Genomic DNA, 21,519 nt, shown 5'->3' with positions numbered 1-21,519 from the left:
TAGCTTCCAGATTCTGGGAGGAATGCCGGCTCCTGTAGGATGCAAGGAGCCGGCTAGGACCGCAGAGGCCTTCAGGCTTTCCCTGCAGTCCTGTCACTTTCTCTTTCTTCCATACCATAAGGGGATGGAAGAGAGAAAGAGGAAGATTGTTATTGCAATGGTCTCTCCATGCAACAACTTCATAGAGTAAGATCAGGAAGATGTTTGGTACAAATGTTATAGTTACATTTGGATGCAGAGTGAAACTGAGTCACTGCTGGGCTAATGGTCAAGCCCTTGTACTGTCACTCAGTAGGCTGAAGGTTCAAATCCGAATATCACTTGGCAGGGTGTTTGTTTTTTTTACTAGTGTTTTGACTGTTAATCCTTCCTTGTAACAGAACATTCAAGTTTCTTTCTCCTCTAATGTGTGGGTTGCATGTCATAGGTATGTCTGGAAACAGTCCTCTAAGGAGTCACCTGTGGCCTAATGGTTAAGGTCACAAAACCCCCACAATGACAGTTGAGGGTTCTACTCCAGGTGTGTCCTTGATCATTTCCCTCCTTTAATTTCTTTTAAATTTCAAAAGATTAAGGTTCATACTAAAAGGAGATCTCACTTTTTTAATTGACAAATACATTTTTCTTTTCAATTTCTCCAGAAATTTCTCATTCTAAGTATGTCATCCATCAAAGCCTAAAAAACTCTATATCGCTCTCCCTCTCACTCTCTTTCTCTCTCTTTCAATCTCTTTCTCCCACTCACACACCTACTCAGACCCTTACACACCCACTCGCATACCTACTCAGACACTCACACACCTACTCAGACTCTTACACACCCACTTACAGACCCACTGACACCTTCATGCACCCACTCACAGACCTGCGCAGACACTGATGCACCCACTAAGACACTGATGCATGCACTCTCACACCCAGACAGACACTCTCACAGCCACCTCAACCCCAGAAACACCATCTCACACTTATTCTCACACCCAGAGAGACAAGCTGTGGCCAACTCCCATAGCGCACGGCCCTTTGGTCATGTGCAGTGTTGTGTTGGGTGGTTAGGGGGTTGGCCAGACCTTGAGGGCAACCCCTACCACGCATGGGAAAAGGCTGTGCACCGTGCAAGGTTGGGTGCCTATAGAGGGTTGGCCTCAAGGGGATTAACGCATAGTAATGAAAACTACTGTAAGTTAAAAAATCAACAGGAATTCATTGAAAAAAACAAAGGTTACTGGGACGTTATAATTAGGAAATAGAATTTAAAAAAAACATAGCAATTCACTGAATAAACCAAAGGTTAAAGGGAGGTTATAGTTAGGCTCACATTTTAAATGTACTAAACCATAGAAATGTACCTGTTATAGTTATCTCAAGTAAGTATAATTCATGCTCGAAGGTAACTATAATTCACACCCTCACCATGCACTGCTAATTAACCCACAAATTACAGCACTGATGACATCTTTGATAACATCAAGCTCACCAAACCTGGGGTAGAAGCTTCATCCACTATTATATGCCAGTCTAAATCCTGCTTTTCATCATACTGTATACTCTCTCCTACTTTGGAGAGCATCCTCTTTATGGATGCAAAAGCCCCACCCACTTAGTAGTGGCATGCTTCATCATCAGCTAGTCCAACCCAACGGTATGAGATGATACTAGCCCTGCAGTCTCAACCTTAGCCCTAGCTAGAACCTTCTGGGGCAGGGAGATCAGAATAAAGTGTCTACTGGTCAGTAGGGCGCCAGTGTGGTAAACAGATATTAAAGTTAAAACGACCTCAACATCTATCCAATTGATTTCTTTTATTGAGGATTATTGAGGATGATGTGAGATAGGGTTAAAAAGGTCCACCCATTCTATCTGATCGAGGATCCAGGTGTCTGGTGGATCTATGATGGATCCCAACACCTCGATCTGCCAACATGTTTCTGTAGTCAAAGAGGTACCTGACAGGAATTCTTATTCTCAAAGCATTGATCCTCCGGTCTTCTTCAGGGCAAAACATCTTCTAATCCCTACTGTCTGTCACATGGCTGTTATATCTGGCATACAACTAGGTAAGACTAGTTCCTACCTTGTCCTCTATGCCGCTCATGAAAAATAGATCACAAAAGATTATCGTGGTGGGCTGGTGTATTGCAAAATGTCAGACAGTATCTATTCATGTCCACTTGACACTCAACGTGAGTCACAGGACAGTGGATGAAAAAACACTGCATAAGTGTATAACAGTAGAGTGTAACTTTTTCCTTTATTCCCGATGCCAATAGCTAACTTGTGTTTACACTGCAATCAATAAATATTTTCTTATATCTAAAATTCTTGCACTTACGCCGCAACTGTCAGGGAAGGGCCTCATCAGTCTCAAAAAGGGGGTGTTTCCCTTATTGTCACACACTAAAAAGTCAGAACATATCCCTCAATGTAGAAGTCTAATACCGAAAAAAAAAAATAGGCTGCAGCATATCATGCTTAAGATAGGTCCTGTTCCATTCATGTCTGCTCTTCTCACTTACTTGATACAGTCTATGAATGGGCATCACACATTTCTTGCTTACTCATATGCTTTTGTAAAATGCAATAGCTCTGCCTTTCTTGTTTTTTAATAGTCTTATATAGCGTGGTCCGTAGTCTTCTTTGGAAGCTGTGCTGTCTGTATGCCTCCTATAGGGGATTGAACTTGCATGATGGATGCCCTTTCACACTCTCCAACACATTCTCTGTATTCTGACTGGATGGGGTGCACAGCTTGTTTATTTGACAAATATCTGCATCACCACATGGGCAATTAGAAAACTTGCCCCATACTCACTATCATATAGCGCTGGCTGCAGTCATTTGGATGCCGCTGCTGTTTTGTATGTCCCCAATTCTGTCTCTGCATGTACACATTTATGGCCTGTTCACACTCACTATCGTGTTCTCTGCATTTTGACTAACTGAAGAGCACCACTCTTTTATTTTGCAACCATCTGCGTCATATCACGGGAGTTTTCATTTGGAAACCTGCCCCTGCACTCACTCTGTCTACTCACACAGCCATACCGTTGCGGTACAATAGAGGAACCCCATGGCTCTTGGTTTAGCTCGTGGGGTGGTTCCTAATCATTACTTTGAGATTGGTCATATGCCAATCCAGCAAATGCACCTCCACTGTACACCCCTCTACTGTATGCTATTCAACTTCACAGCTGTTAGAAATTGGGTGTCTAGTTGGCAGAGGTATGCACCTTATCCAAGTAGGGACCACAATCCCAATCAGGGTGTCTGTGCTCAACCTCTGGCAGTTTGGCACAGAGCAGGCAGGCTTAACTTATAAGACATCGAGAAAAGTGTTTGTGCAATAACTCACACAGTAACACAGTGAACATACCACAGAAAGTACTCCACACCAATTTAGAAAATAGACAGTATTTGAATGAAACAAGACCAAAATGACAAAGGTCCAAAATACACAGGTCAAGATATCACTTTTTGGAGGTTTAAGTAGGTCTTACTCAATAGTAATCAATGGATGTATTTCTTTAGCACAAAGTACCTGGACTGTGTCAAAAAGAAAGATATTGCGGGCCAAAGGGGAGGTGAGATGTCAGAAGTGTTGCATTGATTCCTGACGGCGCAGAGGAGGTGGTGCATCAATTCTTCCCATGTCGGTGAGATGATGTGTCAGTTCCTTACTGGCAAAGGAGGTGATGCATCAATTCTTCCCTCATAGGAAAGGCGATGAATCGATTTCCTGATACATAGCCTCAGTTCCTCACTGCGGTGCGGTGTCATTGAAGAACTGGCAGCCAAGGGTGATGCGTGGAAAATCCAGACACATGGTGTTGCTGGGACCGCAGTCAAACAGGCGCTGTGTCGATTCTGCAGCTACAAGGGAGGAGCTGCTTTGATTCTTCAGGTGCTGCATCGATTCTCCAGCTGCGAGGCAAGCGTTATGTCGATTTTTCTGGCATGGGGCATTGAGGTGTAGACTTTCCCTTTTAGGTGAAGTCTTTGATGGCCCTGAGACTTCTGAACAGGAAGCAAGCTGACAAGCACTTGAAGATAACTTGTGCTGGGAAGGCAACGTCCTTCCATTAGTGTCAGGGAGCAGCAGGCAATAGGGCAACAAGCAGGAGAGCAGTCCTTCCAGAAAAGTAGTCTTGATGAGTCCATTGAGCAGTACTACGGTCCTTCTGACAGAGTCCAGCTGTAGGACCAGAAGTGTCTCATTGTAGGGGGTCACATACCCAAATGTGCATTTGGAGTGGAGGAGACTTCGAAGAGTGGTTTCGAAGTGCACCAGTTCCCCTTTCAACCCAGCTCTGTCTGCCAGGAGATCTGTGGGGAGTTATTAGCCCTTTGTGTGGGGTCAAGACACTAGCCTTTGAAGTGTAAGTGAGAGCCCCTCTACCCTTCCTGCCCAGGTAGACCCAACAGTATGCAGATGAATGCAGCTGAGTGTCCTGTGTACATGGCTGTCTAGGTGGAATATACAAGGGGAGCTGTCAACCAGCACAGACCAGAGGTGGATTGGAGACAGGCTTTAAGACACAGATAGCAGCAAGTACAGAGAAATGCCTACTTTCTAAAAGTGGCATTTCTAAAATAATGATGTTAAATCTAACTTCACCAGTATGCAGGATTTCTCACTACCATTCCAACCATCCCAAACATGACAATGCCACTCCTTTCAGATCAGAAATTGCCACTTAAACAAATATAAGGGGATTTCCAATGCTGGCCTACGAAAGGTGTAGGCTTCACACTAGTGAAACATTAATTTGGGAGTTTGGCACTACCAGGACCTATAAAACTGACAAGTACATGTCCTGCCTTTTACTTATAAAGCTCCCTGCCCTATGGGCTGCCTAGAGCCTATCTGAGGGGTGACATATGTAATACAAAAGGGAGTTTAAGGCTTAGTAAGTAGTTTTAAATGGCAAGTCGAAGTGGCAGTGAAACTGCAGACACAGGCCTTGCCATGGCAGGCCTGAGACATGGTCAATAAGCTACTTCTGTGGATGGTACAATCTGTGCTGCAGGCCCACTGGTTGCATTTAATTTACAGGCCCTGGGCACAAATAGCGCACTTTACTAGGGGCCTGCTGGTAAATTAAATATTACAATTGGGATGAGCCAATGTCATCATGTTTAGGGGAGAGAGCCCAAGCACTTTGGCACTGGTCAGCAATGTTAAAGTGTGCAGAACCCTAAAACAAGCAAAACCCAGATCAGAAAAATGGAGGGAGGGAGGCAGGTGGGTCTAATAACACCTTTACACAGTACCTCACTCCATTCTATGTGAGTCTACTCTACACCACTCCACTGTATGCCACTCCACTTTATGCCACTCCACTTATCGCCACTCAAATCTAAGCTACTCTACTGTATGCCACTCCACTCTACCACACTCCACTGAATGTCAATGCAGTGTACGCTATTTCAGTATACGCCATTTCCAATGTATGCAGCTACACTACAGAACACTCCAGTTCATGGCATGCCACTGTATGCCACTACACTGTACACCAATCTAGTCTACACATAATCCACTGCTCCCAACTCCACTGTACCACACTCCACTGTATGCTATTCTACTATACACTATTCCTTACCCCACCATTCTATTGTACGCCCCTCTACTGTATCCCATTTCACTGTACACCACTCCACTCTATGCCACTCCAGTCTATGACAGTCAGCTCTATGCCACTCCAGCTTATGCAACCCTAGTGTACCTCATTCCAGTCTTCTCCACTCCACTCTAGGATATTATACTTTACGCCAGTACACTTTACAACACTAGCCTCCACTGTATTGTACTTCACTCTACTTAATGACACACCACTCAACAACAGTAAAGTATACAATTATTTTTTTAAAGTAACACAATTTTAAAAACCAATGAAATTCCATCAAAATACAAAGGTTAAGTATAAGTTACAGTTAGGAAAGCTTTATTTCTTCTTTGAATACAATCCCAACTTAAACTACACAGACATTAGAACTTTTAAAGTTATAGTAATAACTTAAGTTTTTGATTTTCCACACTACTTTCAAATCACTATGTCATAGTTATAACTCACATGCATACTTATCCACTACTTTCAAATTACTAGAAGTCACACACCTTTGTACACAGTCTTGTAACCTCACTCTCCACACAGCATTAACTAGAACTGGCCACACTACCATGCACTGTGTTTTGTCAAATCAGATGATTTCAGCTGTTACAAGTTTTGTTATCAATGCTATGACTTCCCTTTTTATAACCCATGTAATTTGCTAGGGTATAGCCAGTGCATGGAGAAGGGTCCATAAGAGAGAAGTTCTCAAGTGTCCATGTGCCAGAGAGCTCAATTTCTAAACATCAGTTCTCTGTAGGACAGTATGATCAAACGGATACAGCAAAACTCTCACTCGTATTCAGTAACAGTAGGAAAGCTAATCAAATATGGGACCAGTGAAAGGTTGTATATAAACAGATTCATTGGTGCCCTGGGATAAACCACTCAGTCCTGCCTCTCAGTCCTAACAATGTTAAAGGCTCCTTAAGAAATGGGGGAACACTGTATGTTTGTGGAGCTCCATCTTCAGAGCTCTGGCAGTGCTAGTCCCTTCTCCTGGCCTTCGTGTGCTCCCATGCAGACTGGACCTGTATTAACATATTAACTCTCCCTCCTTCTTCTACCAGAAGCTAAGCCAAAAGCCAGAGAGAAGCAGGAATGTTCATACAAAAAAGTTATTTTTAAGGGCTGCAATTCCTTTCATTCCCTCAAGGTGTTTTTTTTTTAGTTTGGTCCACTAAAATAAGTATCCAACTGTCTCCAAATAGAAGACTACTATATCTTGTCTCTGCACAGGTAACCTTTTCTCATCAGTACGTCCAAATGACGACCACAGCTTAGGACCCTTCATGGGAAGCTAGCCAGAATTTGGTGTGCACTGAAGCACCATTTGAGGAAATGTGATGTCAGAGACACCATGTCCTCTTCATAACTCAAGGGTGGAACACCCAGTATTCTGATCCTGTCAGTTCTCAGAGTACTCTTTTGATTCTCAACCTTGGATTTTATTTGGGTCAGGACTGCTACAACATTCTCTCCAAATGACCCATTCTGCTGTGCTTCTTCATGACATATTTATTGCCTGCTATCAAAACAAGTTTTCCCTGTTGTTAAATCTTCAAAGCATGCCTCTATACTCACTATTTTCTTGTCAATGCTGGTCATTGATGCACTTGATAGAGATCAAATTGTACAAATACAATAGTGGCATAGAAGTTAGCATATAGCAACCTACAAGTTTCATTTAACAGAGAAATTATGGCTGACACTGAGACCTCCATTTGTTCTGGGCATCGCGTTTTGCCATGAAAGATGTTGTGCATTTATATTCCAGTGAACTACTGGCATGAATTAATATTAAAACATTATTTTTAGTGAACTAGTAGAAATAAAGCATATTTTGTGTATTAAATGAACATGAATTAATCATATTTATATTGATTTCAATGATTTTATTAATGCAAGTTACATATGTTCAGAATGATAAATGCACATTTAAGCTGTTACTAATGTCATATGTAATGATTGCAATTAAATAATTTGGTTTGCATATTTGATTCAAAATGTAAGGTGTGCAATAGGATTTATGTGTATTAATTGCATTAATATGTATTTAGACTTTTTTTAGCTAGACTAGGCCTCAAGATTAATTTTTGCAGCAGTGGTGGAAGAAATGTGAAGTCATCATGTTTCCTTGGACCTGAATTGTTTTTTGAGGTTGCTATTGGCTTGGTGAATATCCTATTGCATTAAAGACAGAGAACATGTCTTGATAAGTAACAAATGTAACAGTATTTGTTCTAGCTGTTGAACAAGACAGGAATAATTATTGAAACTCATGAGAAATGTTAGAATCATCCTGTGCACTGTGAGAAAGTATTGTAAAGTTGCAATTGACAAATTAATGTTATATTTTATCGTATGAATTAATCGAGGTGGCTTTGCACACTTCCTGAGAAAATCTGGAGTAGTTGCAAACTTGATGTAGTCAATTATCTCCCATTTTTATCAATTTGCGCAAGATGGGTCCACACAGTCAACCAATCAGAGCTTAATGAACATTTCTAGTTAGGGAGAGACTTTTGAAATTTTGAGTCAGTCTGTGTCTCAGTCTGAAGGAGTTCTTCTTGGGTACTTGTGCTGTCACCTAATATTCCTCTCCAAGTCTTCTGCACACTCTTTAGTCTTTATGTAATGAGTTTCCCTTTAGTCTATATTGCCCATTTGCTTATGCTGTTTAGTTCTAATATGCCCAACAAATTCTGAACTGCTGACCTGAACTATGTGCAGCTCATTTGTGCATTGTCCTGATGCTGCTGTCAAGGATGTTGAGAGACTGTGGGACGCTCTGTCTAGACGAGTCCCTCCTGTCTGCCTTCCCATAAGGAGAGGTATAATCTAAATGTTGTTTCTAGTTTCCTCTTCAGCTAAGTGTATTTTTATAGTGAGTTACCCTAGTTAGATTATTACTCCAAATGGTTTTTGACTCTTCTTTTGTTTCGCCTACATGTGTTAGTCCATCCCCACACATACAAGTCCAAATTCGTATTAGTGATAAGGACGGCCCAGCCCCAATAAATAATGGTTATTAATTGAATTTTGATGATTATTGATGTCACCATCATCTGCTTTGAAATCTGATTCTTATGTGCATGTCATGGCTGGCTTTATGGGGGTGCAACTTGTGCAGCCACACTGGGCACTGACCTGAAGGCGGGGCGCTAACCTCAGGGTGGGACGCTGTGTTTAGCAACAATTTACAATTTAAAAGCACCTGATGCAGAGTTCCAAGTGAGTTTAGCTGTCAGGCAGCAAAAAAATGTCAAGATAACTCTTGTGATTGATCATCGCGACAGAGAGAGAGATTGGAGTTTTGTTCAGTGGCAGTTTTGACTCACAGATCGCAGATTTCATTACCTCTTATGTAGAGTGTTAGGTCCAAAAAATTGACCTGTGATGTACTGTGTTCCCCAGTAAAAGTGATGTTAAAGGAGTTGGTGTTGAGATGTTGTAAAAAAAGGTCAAATGTATCTAAACTGCCTGACCAAAAAAGTAAAACGTCATCAATGTATCTGCCCCAGTAAAGTATGTGTTGAGTCAAGTCCGGTGGGCACTCTCTCCATATATGTTGCCATTCATAAAAGCCCATGAACAAATTTGCAAAAGAGGGGGAATATTTGGCCCCCATTGCCACACCTTGGATCTGTTTGAACCACGTGCCTTCATGGACAAAAAAGTTGTTATCCAAAACTAGCTCTATTAGATCTAAAAGCATATTGGAGCAAATGTGGGCACTGCAATATTTGCTGCTTCATCAAAGATAAACTTACAGAGTTCCAATACAACTCACCAGTTACTTACAAAATCAATAAATTCATTAACTGCAACACCAAATTTGCAGTGTATTGCATTATCTGCACTTGCAGTCTCATCTATGTGGGTAGCACTATCCGACCTCTTAAGGAGAGATTGCAAGAACACATCAGGGCCATCCGCAACAATAATGTCAACTACCCCTTCGCGGTTCACTACAATGCCAAGCATAGACCATAAGAGATACTGGGCATCAGTGTACATGGCATTGACACAGTGAACTCACAACCCAGAGGCGGCAATAAAACGCTACGGCTTAGACAACTGGAAAGCAGTTGGATTATTAGACTCAGAGCTGTTGAGCAGGGCATTAACATTGACAAGGATCTATACACCTTTCTTTAAAACTCAGCTGTATAAAAACACTCACCTCCATATATTTCATACACTAAGATGTATTTTTTTATGTGTCCAGCTATAACTTCTGTTCTCTATATTAGTAAGTTCTCTGACTTACAAGATGAATCTGTAACCCACTCATCTTGGTCTTGTATCATGCTTACTGTTTTGTATACTTATGCATTGTTTGACGGTAGTTCATACCACCCTTTGTGTATTATGCCTTACCTTGTGACACTGGTACTTCTAACAAACTACAGTTATATTATGTTTATTATATACACTTTTGTGCATGACTCTTACGTCTGATCTCCACACCCCTCTCCTTTTCTGAATGCCTCCATTGCTCGTAGCACTAGTCTGTATATGGACTCACTCCGTTTCAAAATGGCCCCCCCCTTGGGCTGCTCAAACTGCTCGCCATCTCAATTAGAGTCCCTTTTCTATTTTGACTCTCTTTTGCCTGAACCGATCAACCTATAAAAAGAGGCTGACACACACATGGGCCAAACACTCTGCCAAAACCCCGACGCACACGGCACAGGTTTAATCGCTCCACAAATACTTGAGGTAAGGTACTGCCAGCGTTGCTGGCTTGTTTCACTACTTTCTCCCACTTACGGGGAACTCAAGGCAGCCAGACGAGGAAAGCTTTACTAATCTTTGTCGGCTAGAAAAAATAAATATGTGACAAAAGCATACCACGTTGTGTGAATAAAATAGCCTTTCAATTTCTGTAGAAGTCTGGTAGTGCGCAGCATGCTCCGATTGTGTGTCTTAACATGGCATGAAGTAAATTCATACCACAGACAGAGACTAAGTGATAAAAAGTTCTCTAGTTTTAGAATGACATTTTTTCTGATCGAGATTTTGGTTTTTATAAGCAGTTAAAGTGGCATTAGGGGGCATGGCATGGGCATAAAAAGACTAAGTAAAACGTTCCTTTAGAAGTTTTAATTGCGTTGTGAGAAAACCTTTCTAATTTGATAGGCTCCATCTTCACTTTTCGAGTTTTTCTAGAAAGTGAAAAGAATACTACACATGTAAAATCACAGCAACCATGGAAAAGCTAGTGACGGGGCAACGCTCCAGCGACAATATAGAACTTGGCATACCAGATTATTTACTCCGTATGTAGCTTTAAAATCAAGTAGCTTTCTGCATAACACCTGCTTTACATTAAATTGTATTTTTTGTTGTTTTATACCCAAGGCTTATCATGGCCATCATTTGCCTATACTATTTGATTTCTCCCAAGGACTCATGACTACCAGCAGCTTGATCTATGTACCTTTCGTGTTTACATATAATGTTTTATATACATCTAAAGGTACCTTACCCCCTTTCAATTACTTCTTACTTCTTTCTTTACTCTTTTTTCTTCACACTATTTATAGATCTTCTATCCACATCACAACACACTTCGCATCCCCCTTTGTTTCTTCACCACTAAGATTCAATGTTTTAAAAAAAAAATTTTTTAAAGCACATGTACTGTATCACACTGTGTAGACACGTTTATGACAATCTCACCTCGCATGATGTTGCCGTTTTATTCCACTCTAGACTGACTTGTTTGCCTTTTTCTTCTGAAACGTGATTCAATTGGTCACCTATAAGACCTATTGAGGCATTCACACTACATTGTGGTCGTCACATTAACGATACGCATCCCTGCACTTAATTCACACAATTCTATTGCACCTTCGCTCGGATTGTTCTCTTTACCTCTGTACAATTTTTTTTAGACGTTGTGAAGTCACCTTGTGCAATTATACTATGCCGACATGTATGTATTTTTCATCTATGTTTCCACAGCCTTGACAAAGTCTTGAAGACGAAACACGTGTTGGCTGTTCTGCTGTGTGGACTTATTGTTACATTCAAGCATCCTATTGTTACTTTGACCATTTATCACCATCTGGCTGCTCTGGACACATGGTCATTTTGTACAACGCAGTCTTTTGATTGAGATGTCTACTTTCTACCTGCACTTATAATAAATATCTACACATCATCTTCCAAGAACAAACTTTCTATTTATTCTTGAACATTATCAGGATCAGGATTCATGCTATTGGAGTGCCCTGGCCACTCTTCTTTCAATATTTAGGCAACCACCCACTCTTCAGTGTGTGGCCCTCCGACACCTGTGGTGGCAGGTGTTAGGGCTAGCCTGGCACCCAACACCATATTGTTTAAATTTTATGACTTCGCTCGGATTTTACTATTGACATACGCTTTGCAGATGTGCAAGCACTCTCTGGCATCCGCCACCTTCTTTGCCTGACTTACCCTATTGATGCTGGCTTAGCACTTTGCATTCTGATTATATCACTGTTTTATACATTTGTATTACGTATTACTTTATCTTTGTTTGCTGTATTTGCATTTAATTTCACTGACATAACATGGATACATTCAATGACAACAGGGATGCGCTTCTTGAGGACATTTTTCAAACAGGCACTGGCCCATCTACCAGCCATAACGCACCCATTAAAAAAGAGGGCTTGAGAATGAAATTTGTTAAATTTGAATGCCTCAAAAAACAAGAGCTTTCAAGATGGTGGGACTACACCATCTTACAAAAATATATCGACAACAAACAAATTCCTAGGGGCTTACGTGTGATTCTATTCCCCTCATTCGAAGACCTCAGTCCTGAACTCCTAAAGGAGTGGGAACACCTTTTGGTTACCTCTTCCTTTGGTATGATGGACATACTAATCAGGGATGCCCGGGCCAAAAGAGAGAAACTCATTGAGGAAATTCTCACCTTGGAAAAAGAAATGAAAGAAATTAAGTAACCTGAGGCCAAAGAAAAAAACGATAGAATCCTTAAGGAAATATTACTTAAACATCAAGAATACATCAAAGAGAAAAAAACACGTAAACTTAAGAGGGATGAAGGGGATTACAAGAATGGGAGGGTTTTCACCTACTCGCGTAAATTTGATAACATCAAACTAGATAGACAAGATACCTCTACACACCCACCTGACAACGGGGCCACCTCCACCTACTCTACAAGTGATACAGATCTTTCTAGCACCTCTAGTATCAGTGGAAGTGAAACTTGCATCTCCACACTACAAACTACGGTATCAACCACTCACAAATCACCTTTTTAGTGGAATTAGAGAGATACAGAAAGGGCCAAATATTCAACCGAAGGAGAGAGGACTCTCACACCATCCCATTAGGAGAGGCAAGAGAAAGGCATACAGACACAACAAGAGAGAGAGAAGGGGTTACAACGAGATCCACCACCCGCAATCAGAAATGACTGACTCTATCTCGAGTACCAATAATGAGATTTCTATTGTAAACCTGACAAACATTGAATTGAATATGCAACAAATAAATATTTTGAGCAAAGATTTGGGTTTTGTGCCATCATCTTTACCTAACTTCACTGAACTGCATATAAATCTCTTTAAATTCGTTTGTAAATGCAAACTTGCGAATTTTTTTTAAGGTAGACCAGCGCAGACTGATTTTACTGCTCCTGTTCCATGTCCCACTAGCAACATCACCATTAAAGACTTGAAAGACATTCAGACCCTTCTCTCTTTAGAATCTCTATCGGACATACCTCCATCTTTCACAGACATCACATCAGATTTAAACATTGATCCTTACACACACCTGGACAGTGGTCTCAAGACCTCCTCGAAATTTACTGCTAATCTAGGAAGTGACAATGTCATCGACATCTTTTACAGACATGTCATGGCTGACTTCTATCAACTTGAGGACTTATATCGCTCAGGACATAACACATCACACACAACATTACTATCCCTGAAAGAGAAGCCCTTCACTCCCTTGCTCAAAACAAAGATATAATCATCAAGGAGGCCGACAAAGGGGGGAACATTGTGATCATGAACAAGTCTGATTACATCAAGGAAATTGACCGGCAACTAAATGATGCCACTGCATACTCTACCTTGTCACACAACCCCTTGGCCAAAGCTAATGAACACATAATGCACACACTATCCACATGGAGAGACAAATGTCTCCTCACTGATTTGGAGTTCAAGTACATCTACAATCCAACCCCCACGTCACCATGCATCTACGTTTTACCTAAAATTCACAAACCGGGTCCATTTCTGCCCGGTAGGCCTATCATCTCAGGAATTGGCTCGCCAACAGAAAGAGTTTCTGAATACATTGACCTGTTTTTACAACCTTTGGTCGTTAATCTCCCTTCCTTTATCAGAGATACCAAGGATCTCCTCAGCAAACTTCGTGACTTTGAATGGACAGGGGGGCACATCCTAGCAACCCTAGACGTTACCTCACTATACACTTGTATACCGAGAGACAAGGGTCTACTTGCCATCCAGCACTTTCTTGATACAGGTGAAGCTTCACTCCTAGAACACTCCAATATGCTTTTAGATCTAATAGAGCTAGTTTTGGATAACAACTTTTTTGTCCATGAAGGCACGTGGTTCAAACAGATCCAAGGTGTGGCAATGGGGGCCAAATTTTCCCCTCTTTTGCAAATTTGTACATGGGCTTTTATGAATGGCAACATATATGGAGAGAGTGCCCACCGGACTTGACTCAACACATACTTTACTGGGGCAGATACATTGATGACGTTTTACTTTTTTGGTCAGGCAGTTTAGATACATTTGACCTTTTTTTACAACATCTCAACACCAACTCCTTTAACATCACTTTTACTGGGGAACACAGTACATCACAGGTCAATTTTTTGGACCTAACACTCCACATAAGAGGTAATGAAATCTGCTCTAAACTATACAGAAAACCTACAGCATGCAATGCCATCTTACATGCTAACAGTTCACACCCTGCCTCTCAAATTAAGGCCATTCCCTATGGAGAGCTCACCAGGATCAGGAGAAATTGCAGTGAAGATATCATCTCCCATGAAGAATCCAAAGTAATGAACACACGATTCGTACGGAGGGGTTACTCACCTAGCACACTATCACGAGCTAACAACAGAATACAGCATGTTAAAAGATCAGATCTGCTGGTTATTTCCACCAACAAGAATAACCCACCCAGACCTCCATCCTTCATTACCCCCTACAATGCACTCAGTTCAAACATATATAAGATTCTTCATAAACATTGGTCATTTCTCCTAGCTGATGGATTCCTTAAAACCAGCCTTCCTCCCAAACCTAACATCACATATAGCAGGGGACCCGCCCTTCGAAATCACTTGTGTCGCAGCTTTCTGCCACCTGAACAAGCAAACACTTGGTTACCAACGGCCCCACATGGATCCTACAAATGTGGGCACTGCAATATTTGCTGTTTCATCAAAGATAAACTTACCGAGTTCCAATACAACTCACCAGTTACTTACAAAATCAGTAAATTCATTAACTGCAACACCAAATTTGTAGTGTATTGCATTATCTGCACTTGCAGTCTCATCAATGTGGGTAGCACTAGCCGACCTCTTAAGGAGAGATTGCAAGAACACATCAGGGCCATCCGCAACAATAATGTCAACTACCCCTTCGCGGTTCACTACAATGCCAAGCATAGACAACAAGAGATACTGGGCATCAGTGTACATGGCATTGACACAGTGAACTCACTACCCAGAGGCGGCAATAAAACGCTACGGCTTAGACAACTGGAAAGCAGTTGGATTATTAGACTCAGAGCTGTTGAGCAGGGCATTAACATTGACAAGGATCTATACACCTTTCTTTAAAACTCAGCTGTATAAAAACACTCACCTCCATATATTTCATTCACTAAGATGTATTTTTTTATGTGTCCAGCTATAACTTCTGTTCTCTATATTAGTAAATTCTCTGACTTACAAGATGAATCTGTAACCCACTCATCTTGGTCTTGTATCATGCTTACTGTTTTGTATACTTATACATTGTTTGACGGTAGTTCATACCAACCTTTGTGTATTATGCCTTACCTTGTGACAATGGTACTTCTAACAAACTACAGTTATATTATATGTATTATATACACTTTTCTGCATGACTCTTACGTCTGATCTCCACACCCCTCTCCTTTTCTGAATGCCTCCATTGCTCGTAGCACTAGTCTCTATATGGACTCACTCCGTTTCAAAATGGCCCCCACCTTGGGCTGCTCAAACTGCTCACCGTCTCAATTAGAGTCCCTTTTCTATTTTGACTCTCTTTTGCCGGAACCGATCAACCTATAAAAAGAGGCTGACACACACATGGGCCAAACACTCTGCAAAAACCCCGACGCGCACGGCACGGGTTTTATTCGCTCCACAAATACTTGAGGTAAGGTACTGCCAGCGTTGCTGGCTTGTTTCACTACTTTCTCCCACTTACGGGGAACTCAAGGCAGCCAGGCGAGGAAAGCTTTACTAATCTTTGTCGGGTAGAAAAAAAAAATATGTGACAAAAGCATACCACGTTGTGTGAATAAAATAGCCTTTCAATTTCTGTAGAAGTCTGGTAGTGCGCAGCATGCTCCGATTGTGTGTCTTAACATGGCATTAAGTAAAGTTATACCACAGACAGAGACTAAGTGATAAAACGTTCTCTAGTTTTAGAATGACATTTTTTCTGATCGAGATTTTGGTTTTTATAAGCGGTTAAAGTGGCATTAGGGGGCATGGCATGGGCATAAAAAGACTAAGTAAAACGTTCCTTTAGAAGTTTTAATTGCGCTGTGAGAAAACCTTTCTAATTTGATAGGCTCCACCGTTGATGTTTAGTCGGCTTACTCTCTTTAGACATTTTGTTCAAGCTATGGATTTCATCTATGTTTATAATTTCACTTTGTGCATCATTTATGTTACATTAACTCTGTGATTGTAATAAAGCTTTGCAACTTTATTCAGTTTAGAATTTGATTTGCTGTCAAATTAGTAATGCTGTTTGAAATTGTTTATGTATTCTATGTTATTGGTTTAAGTTGAATGAATCCAAATACCACACCCTCCCTGAGTCCAAAGATCCTGTTGACTTCTAGTAGGTGGGATAAGTTATGGTGTCTCACCAGAGCACGTGTGGTTTCTGAACTCGAAGCAGGAAGAAGATCTCCACTGGTGCTCCAACACACTCAAGTTGTTCAGTGTGTCCACAATAAGCACTTTTTCCCGAGTTGGTTGGTCTGCCTCCGACTCCATGTCCTGTCCCTTGGTTCCTAAGATACCTTTTGACATGGGGATCGCTTGCAAAAAAAAATCTGGGTTGTCCCAGATTTTTTTGTAATCATTTACTCTCTTTGTGAGCATGTGATAACTAAGCAGGTACCACCAGGGCCCCTTAACACAAGTGCTTTGCCAGCAAGGCTATTTCCAACCCTTATCTCAGCATAGAAGTAGCATTCAAGTGCATCAACTTCCTCACCTGCAACAGACAGTGCTTCCAGCTCCCACTTCTAGTATGGGGGAAGGTGAGCGCCTGCAGCCATTTTCTGTCTTGAAATCAGTCACAGTGAGAGGCTCTTCCAGTGCCAATCCACAGAGGATACTTTGGTTCCCTGGCTCCTGGAACTTAGGAGAGATGCTCTACAAATAAACAGTGTCGAAGGGCTCCCCTACCCCATATTCGATTCGAGTCCTCACATGAGTTCTGCCTTCCTTAGGAGCTGCCCTCTGCTGATGCCTCTTTGTTCTCAGTTTTTAGGGAGAGTCTGTGTGGAAAAACTGCTTTGCTTCAAAAGTTAATATGAGTGCAGGGCCAATGGAGGGTCCAGTAGGAAGAAGGGCACAGCCTAGTCTTCCCAGGGGATTTTTCGTATCAAGGACATGGCAGGATAGGTGGGTGAGAGGGAGGGGGTGGGAAAAATAGGGCAAGGGTGCAAATGTTTGGGATGGATAGTGGGTATTGTGGGACACATCAAGGAGCAGCACTGGTTAATAAAAGATGCTGAATAATAGTGAGGGGAGCTGTGCTGGGAGTAGGAAACAGGTAAGGAAGGGGAGGGGTGGTGCACGAAGGGCATAGGGCTGACTGGTTTGTGGGAAGTTTTTACACCGGAGGGGCAGGAAGTGAGTGGTCATTGGCGATGGGTACTGTAAGCAAAGGGGAAGCTCAAATATATTGGGTGCCAGGGGACAACAGGGGGCTTGCTGGGATTTGACAAAAGGGTTTCTGCTCCCACAACCTCTGTGGGTTCAGGAATGACTGTTCGAATGTGGGGGGCGATACCGGGTTACCCACTGACTCAACTTGGCTTGTCCATCAAAGCAATGGAGGGCAGGTAGTGGCAGAGAACCGTAGGGCATTGCTGACCGAATAGGCATCTACATCGATTAAATTGGAGAAATTGCTGCCATGGCTCCTGAGGTACCTGTACCGGATAGGGGCACTGAGGTCGGAATGGGGTTTCAAAGAAGGTTTTCAGGTGGGCTAGCAAGAACCTAAAGGCAAGATATAGGCTGAAAATTTGTGGTCGGCCACAGCAGACACAAATTGGTTGAGAGGTGAATGGCAGAAAGTGATTGAGCTTGGCAGGACAGTGGCCTTTTCTGTGATTGGCTGCTGCTGGTTTTGATGAGTTCTCCATTAGGAGTGGTACTGAAGAAAGAGGCAGGTGAAGTTTGACTTATATGCCACCTGTCCTGGATTGAGGCAATTAAGGTACATGACTTTATTGTGCTGAGGTCTCAGAAATGTTACATTCCTCAGTGGATGATGCTGACAGGGTACGAGGGTGCGGCGGGGGCGTGGACTTGGCAAAAGGTGTCACTGTCTGCCTTCAGGCTGTTGCCAGTTCCACCTAGTGATTTTTCACTATTGGATATGCAGTTTCATGGGGCGATCTATGTTGACAGGTTTCTGCTCATGGTTTGTGCCATTTTGTGTGCACTCTTTGGAGTGTTTAGTGCTTTCTTGCAGTGGGTCCTGCGACGGGAAGAAGTCATTGTCTAGTGTCACATTACTTGGAATTTCTATTTGTGGGCAAATGGGGGTCTGGGCGCTGCCCCAGGGCATTGACGAAGTTTTCAAGCGTGGCGGAGGCTTTTTGGTGTGCCACTCGGCCCCTGAACACATGGGGGGCCACAGCACAGTCATGATTTTTGTGGGAATTGAGTTGACTTCACATTAGTAGCAAAGCTAACGGAGGACAAGGTGAGGTAGGTCCAGGCTTTTTCTGGATGTGGTGGTGGAGGCGAAGAGTTGGAGCTGAGGATGGGGCAACAGCTACTTGGTTTCTCGAATTTTGCGTGCAAAGTAGTGCGTGGGGAGCACATTCAACAGTGTTTGGGGATGTAATGTCAGGTGTGGTGCTGCTGAAGCACAGGTTTTGGGTTTCCGTAGGGTGAGAACCAACCTGAGAGTTTGGAAGCTTTTCTTGGAAGGTTTTCAAAGTGGTTGTCTATGCTTCAGGATGAGGACACTATCTGGCAAGTGCAGATTTTCCAGGATACAGTGGGAGCATTGGTTTGGTCTGTTTTGGGATAGGGGTGGTGTGCTGAAAGATGGACTCAGGAATGTGGTGCAGTATTACCTTTTTGGATTTTTTCTGTTACTGGTGGTGCTGGATGTGTAGGGGAGTGAACCGCAGAGCATGACAGTGTTTTTTCCACATGGACAACATGTCTGTGGATTACCTGGTAAATTGCCAGAGAGCATGGGACTTGGGGGGGATTATGGTTCTTACGCCATTTTATGCTCTTTTGTCTTAAGTCTTAAATTGAGCATTGTTTTCAAAACAAAGCATGTGCCAAGAGGAAGCAACGCTATAGAGGATGCATTATCTTGTCACAGTTGCAGCACTTTCGCAGTCTGGCCCTAGGAACATAGGAGCACAAGACACCTGTCACAGGGGATATTTGCGAGTAGGGGGCATGAAGTTGTTGGGATGATTGAGCAGTCACTATTGGAGTCCTCGAAATGGAGTTACAAACTTGGGTGGGCCGAATTTGGGTCATTTGAGGGATGTCATCAGGGTCTGGGATGTAGGGGGCATAAGTGCGTAGAGTGCTAAGTGATTCATTTTGTGATGATCTTGTTTGAAATATTTATCGTCAGCCATAATAGCAAGACAGTAAAACATTATTGGGGCATTGGCCCAGCTAACGGTGGGGAAAAGAGAGGTTAGGACCAATTACAGGCTTGAGTTGTTGTTGGACAATTTGGGTGTTTTTGCCCATGTTTTGTAGGGAAGTTTTGAGGTGGCAAATTCTAGTCTGTTGATGGGTAGGTCAGGATTTTGGTGTCTTGCATGGGAAATTAAGGATGGGAGCAAGCCAGTTGGGTATATGGCTCTAAACATCTGCAACGGATGAGCTGGAAAAGGGAAAATGGGTACAGTTGCAGCAGGGTAGGGTGGGAGGTGCATGTCCAGTGAGAGAATGGCACAGTTTTTGCGGGTGTCCTGGCTGGCGACAGGATTAACAATTTTGTGTTATGAGAATGGGGACAAGGTTACAGCTTTCCAGTCATTGTTAGTGTTAAAGAGGGATGTGAAGAACGTCGGCCGGGAGACAAGTAAGTTTGTCACTCACTAATTTTGGATATGGCAGCAACTGCGGCTGCTCATTTTTTAGGTTGGAGTTGGGCACAGATTAGATCTAAAGGTAGATGGAGACCATGCCTGTTGTGGGGAAATATGTGAAGAACTTAGATGTATGAGACTGGGGCTGGTGTGTTTAGGGGACGGTACATCTTCTCTAACTGTTTTTCCTTTCTCATAGGAATCGTGGACGGCCATGGCTGGTGGGCATTCATTCATCCATTGAGTGGCGAAATATGCCGAACACCAGATTGATGGATGGAGTCTGGGATTGCCCAGCACCAGGCATGAGGTTTTCTGGTGGGGAAAGAGCTGGGTGAGATGGGGAGATTTGCTGCCTTTTGGTTACCATGATTCCAGAGGGGATGCCAAGACATACTGGTGCTTCCTTTGGGGGACAAGGGCTGGATGCGGTTTCGGGACTCACCCTACTGCAATACATGCAGAGCAAGTTGTTACTTATTCAGCAGAAATTAGCTGGGACTACACTGATTTTGACTGAATTTGTTCTTCGCAGGGAATGGTGGAATGTGCTGAAGCACGGGGCAATTGAATGGGTATGGAAGTAGATGAATCAGGCTATGTGGGTTTTTGCTGGGGTCGTTATCCAGGATTTGGTACATGACTGTATTAAGGAAAAGGATGGGAGGGTATTTTGGGATGATGGTTCAGCTGTCCTCGATGGACAATGCCTATTACATGCTGGAGTTGCTGGGGTTGTTGTGACATGAGAAAGTGTGGGGGTAGGGAAGATTAATGAATTGTGTTGCAGTGGGTTCGAAGGTGGGCAGTAAAATGCCCGCCAGGGTTTTACTGGATGGCAGTAGTTGGAGGTGGAGCATCAGATGCGGGCCACGCCAAACCTCAGGAGGAGAGAAAATAGGGAGGATGACAAGGTGTGGAATGCATAGGACAGAGTGAGGGATCAGCAAGGAAGGATGCTATACTTGGATGGAAGACACGAGATGGGGTTGTGTTGGAAGAGGGACCGGGGGGGCAGTGGTGGCAAGGTGATTTAAACAAACAGCAACATTTTGAGACATGTTTAATAAAGTTATTGTGTTGTAATGTTAACTAAGGTTACGGTTTGCTAATTGAAACAGTGGAAGTGCAATCCTGTTCTAATAAATGGCCTTTTACACTAAAAATGGACTGTGGTGTGCTTTCATCGCGATGGAGGGTCCCGTGGAAAGCAGGGCACAGCCTAGTCTTCCAACAGGATGTTTTGCGTAAAAAAAGTGGCAGTACAGGATAGGAGGGATAGAGAGAGGGGGTG

General features: G+C 42.7%; 1 protein-coding gene across 1 annotated transcript in view; it reads right to left on the bottom strand.

Annotated features, from left to right (window-relative positions):
* The window catches only part of LOC138249904 (stomatin-like), a 184,873-nt gene that overhangs the window by 59,363 nt on the left and 103,991 nt on the right, over positions 1–21,519 (bottom strand). Inside the window, exon 7 of the mRNA XM_069204122.1 lies at positions 12,393–12,543. Coding sequence (XP_069060223.1) covers positions 12,393–12,543 — 151 coding nt within the window. The remainder of the gene's footprint in view (positions 1–12,392; positions 12,544–21,519) is intronic.

This window comes from Pleurodeles waltl, chromosome 8 (genome assembly GCF_031143425.1).
Source record: "Pleurodeles waltl isolate 20211129_DDA chromosome 8, aPleWal1.hap1.20221129, whole genome shotgun sequence".
NCBI lineage: Eukaryota > Metazoa > Chordata > Amphibia > Caudata > Salamandridae > Pleurodeles > Pleurodeles waltl.
The sequence above is the reverse complement of the archived record's forward strand: the minus strand, read 5'-3'. Positions and strand labels throughout refer to the sequence as shown.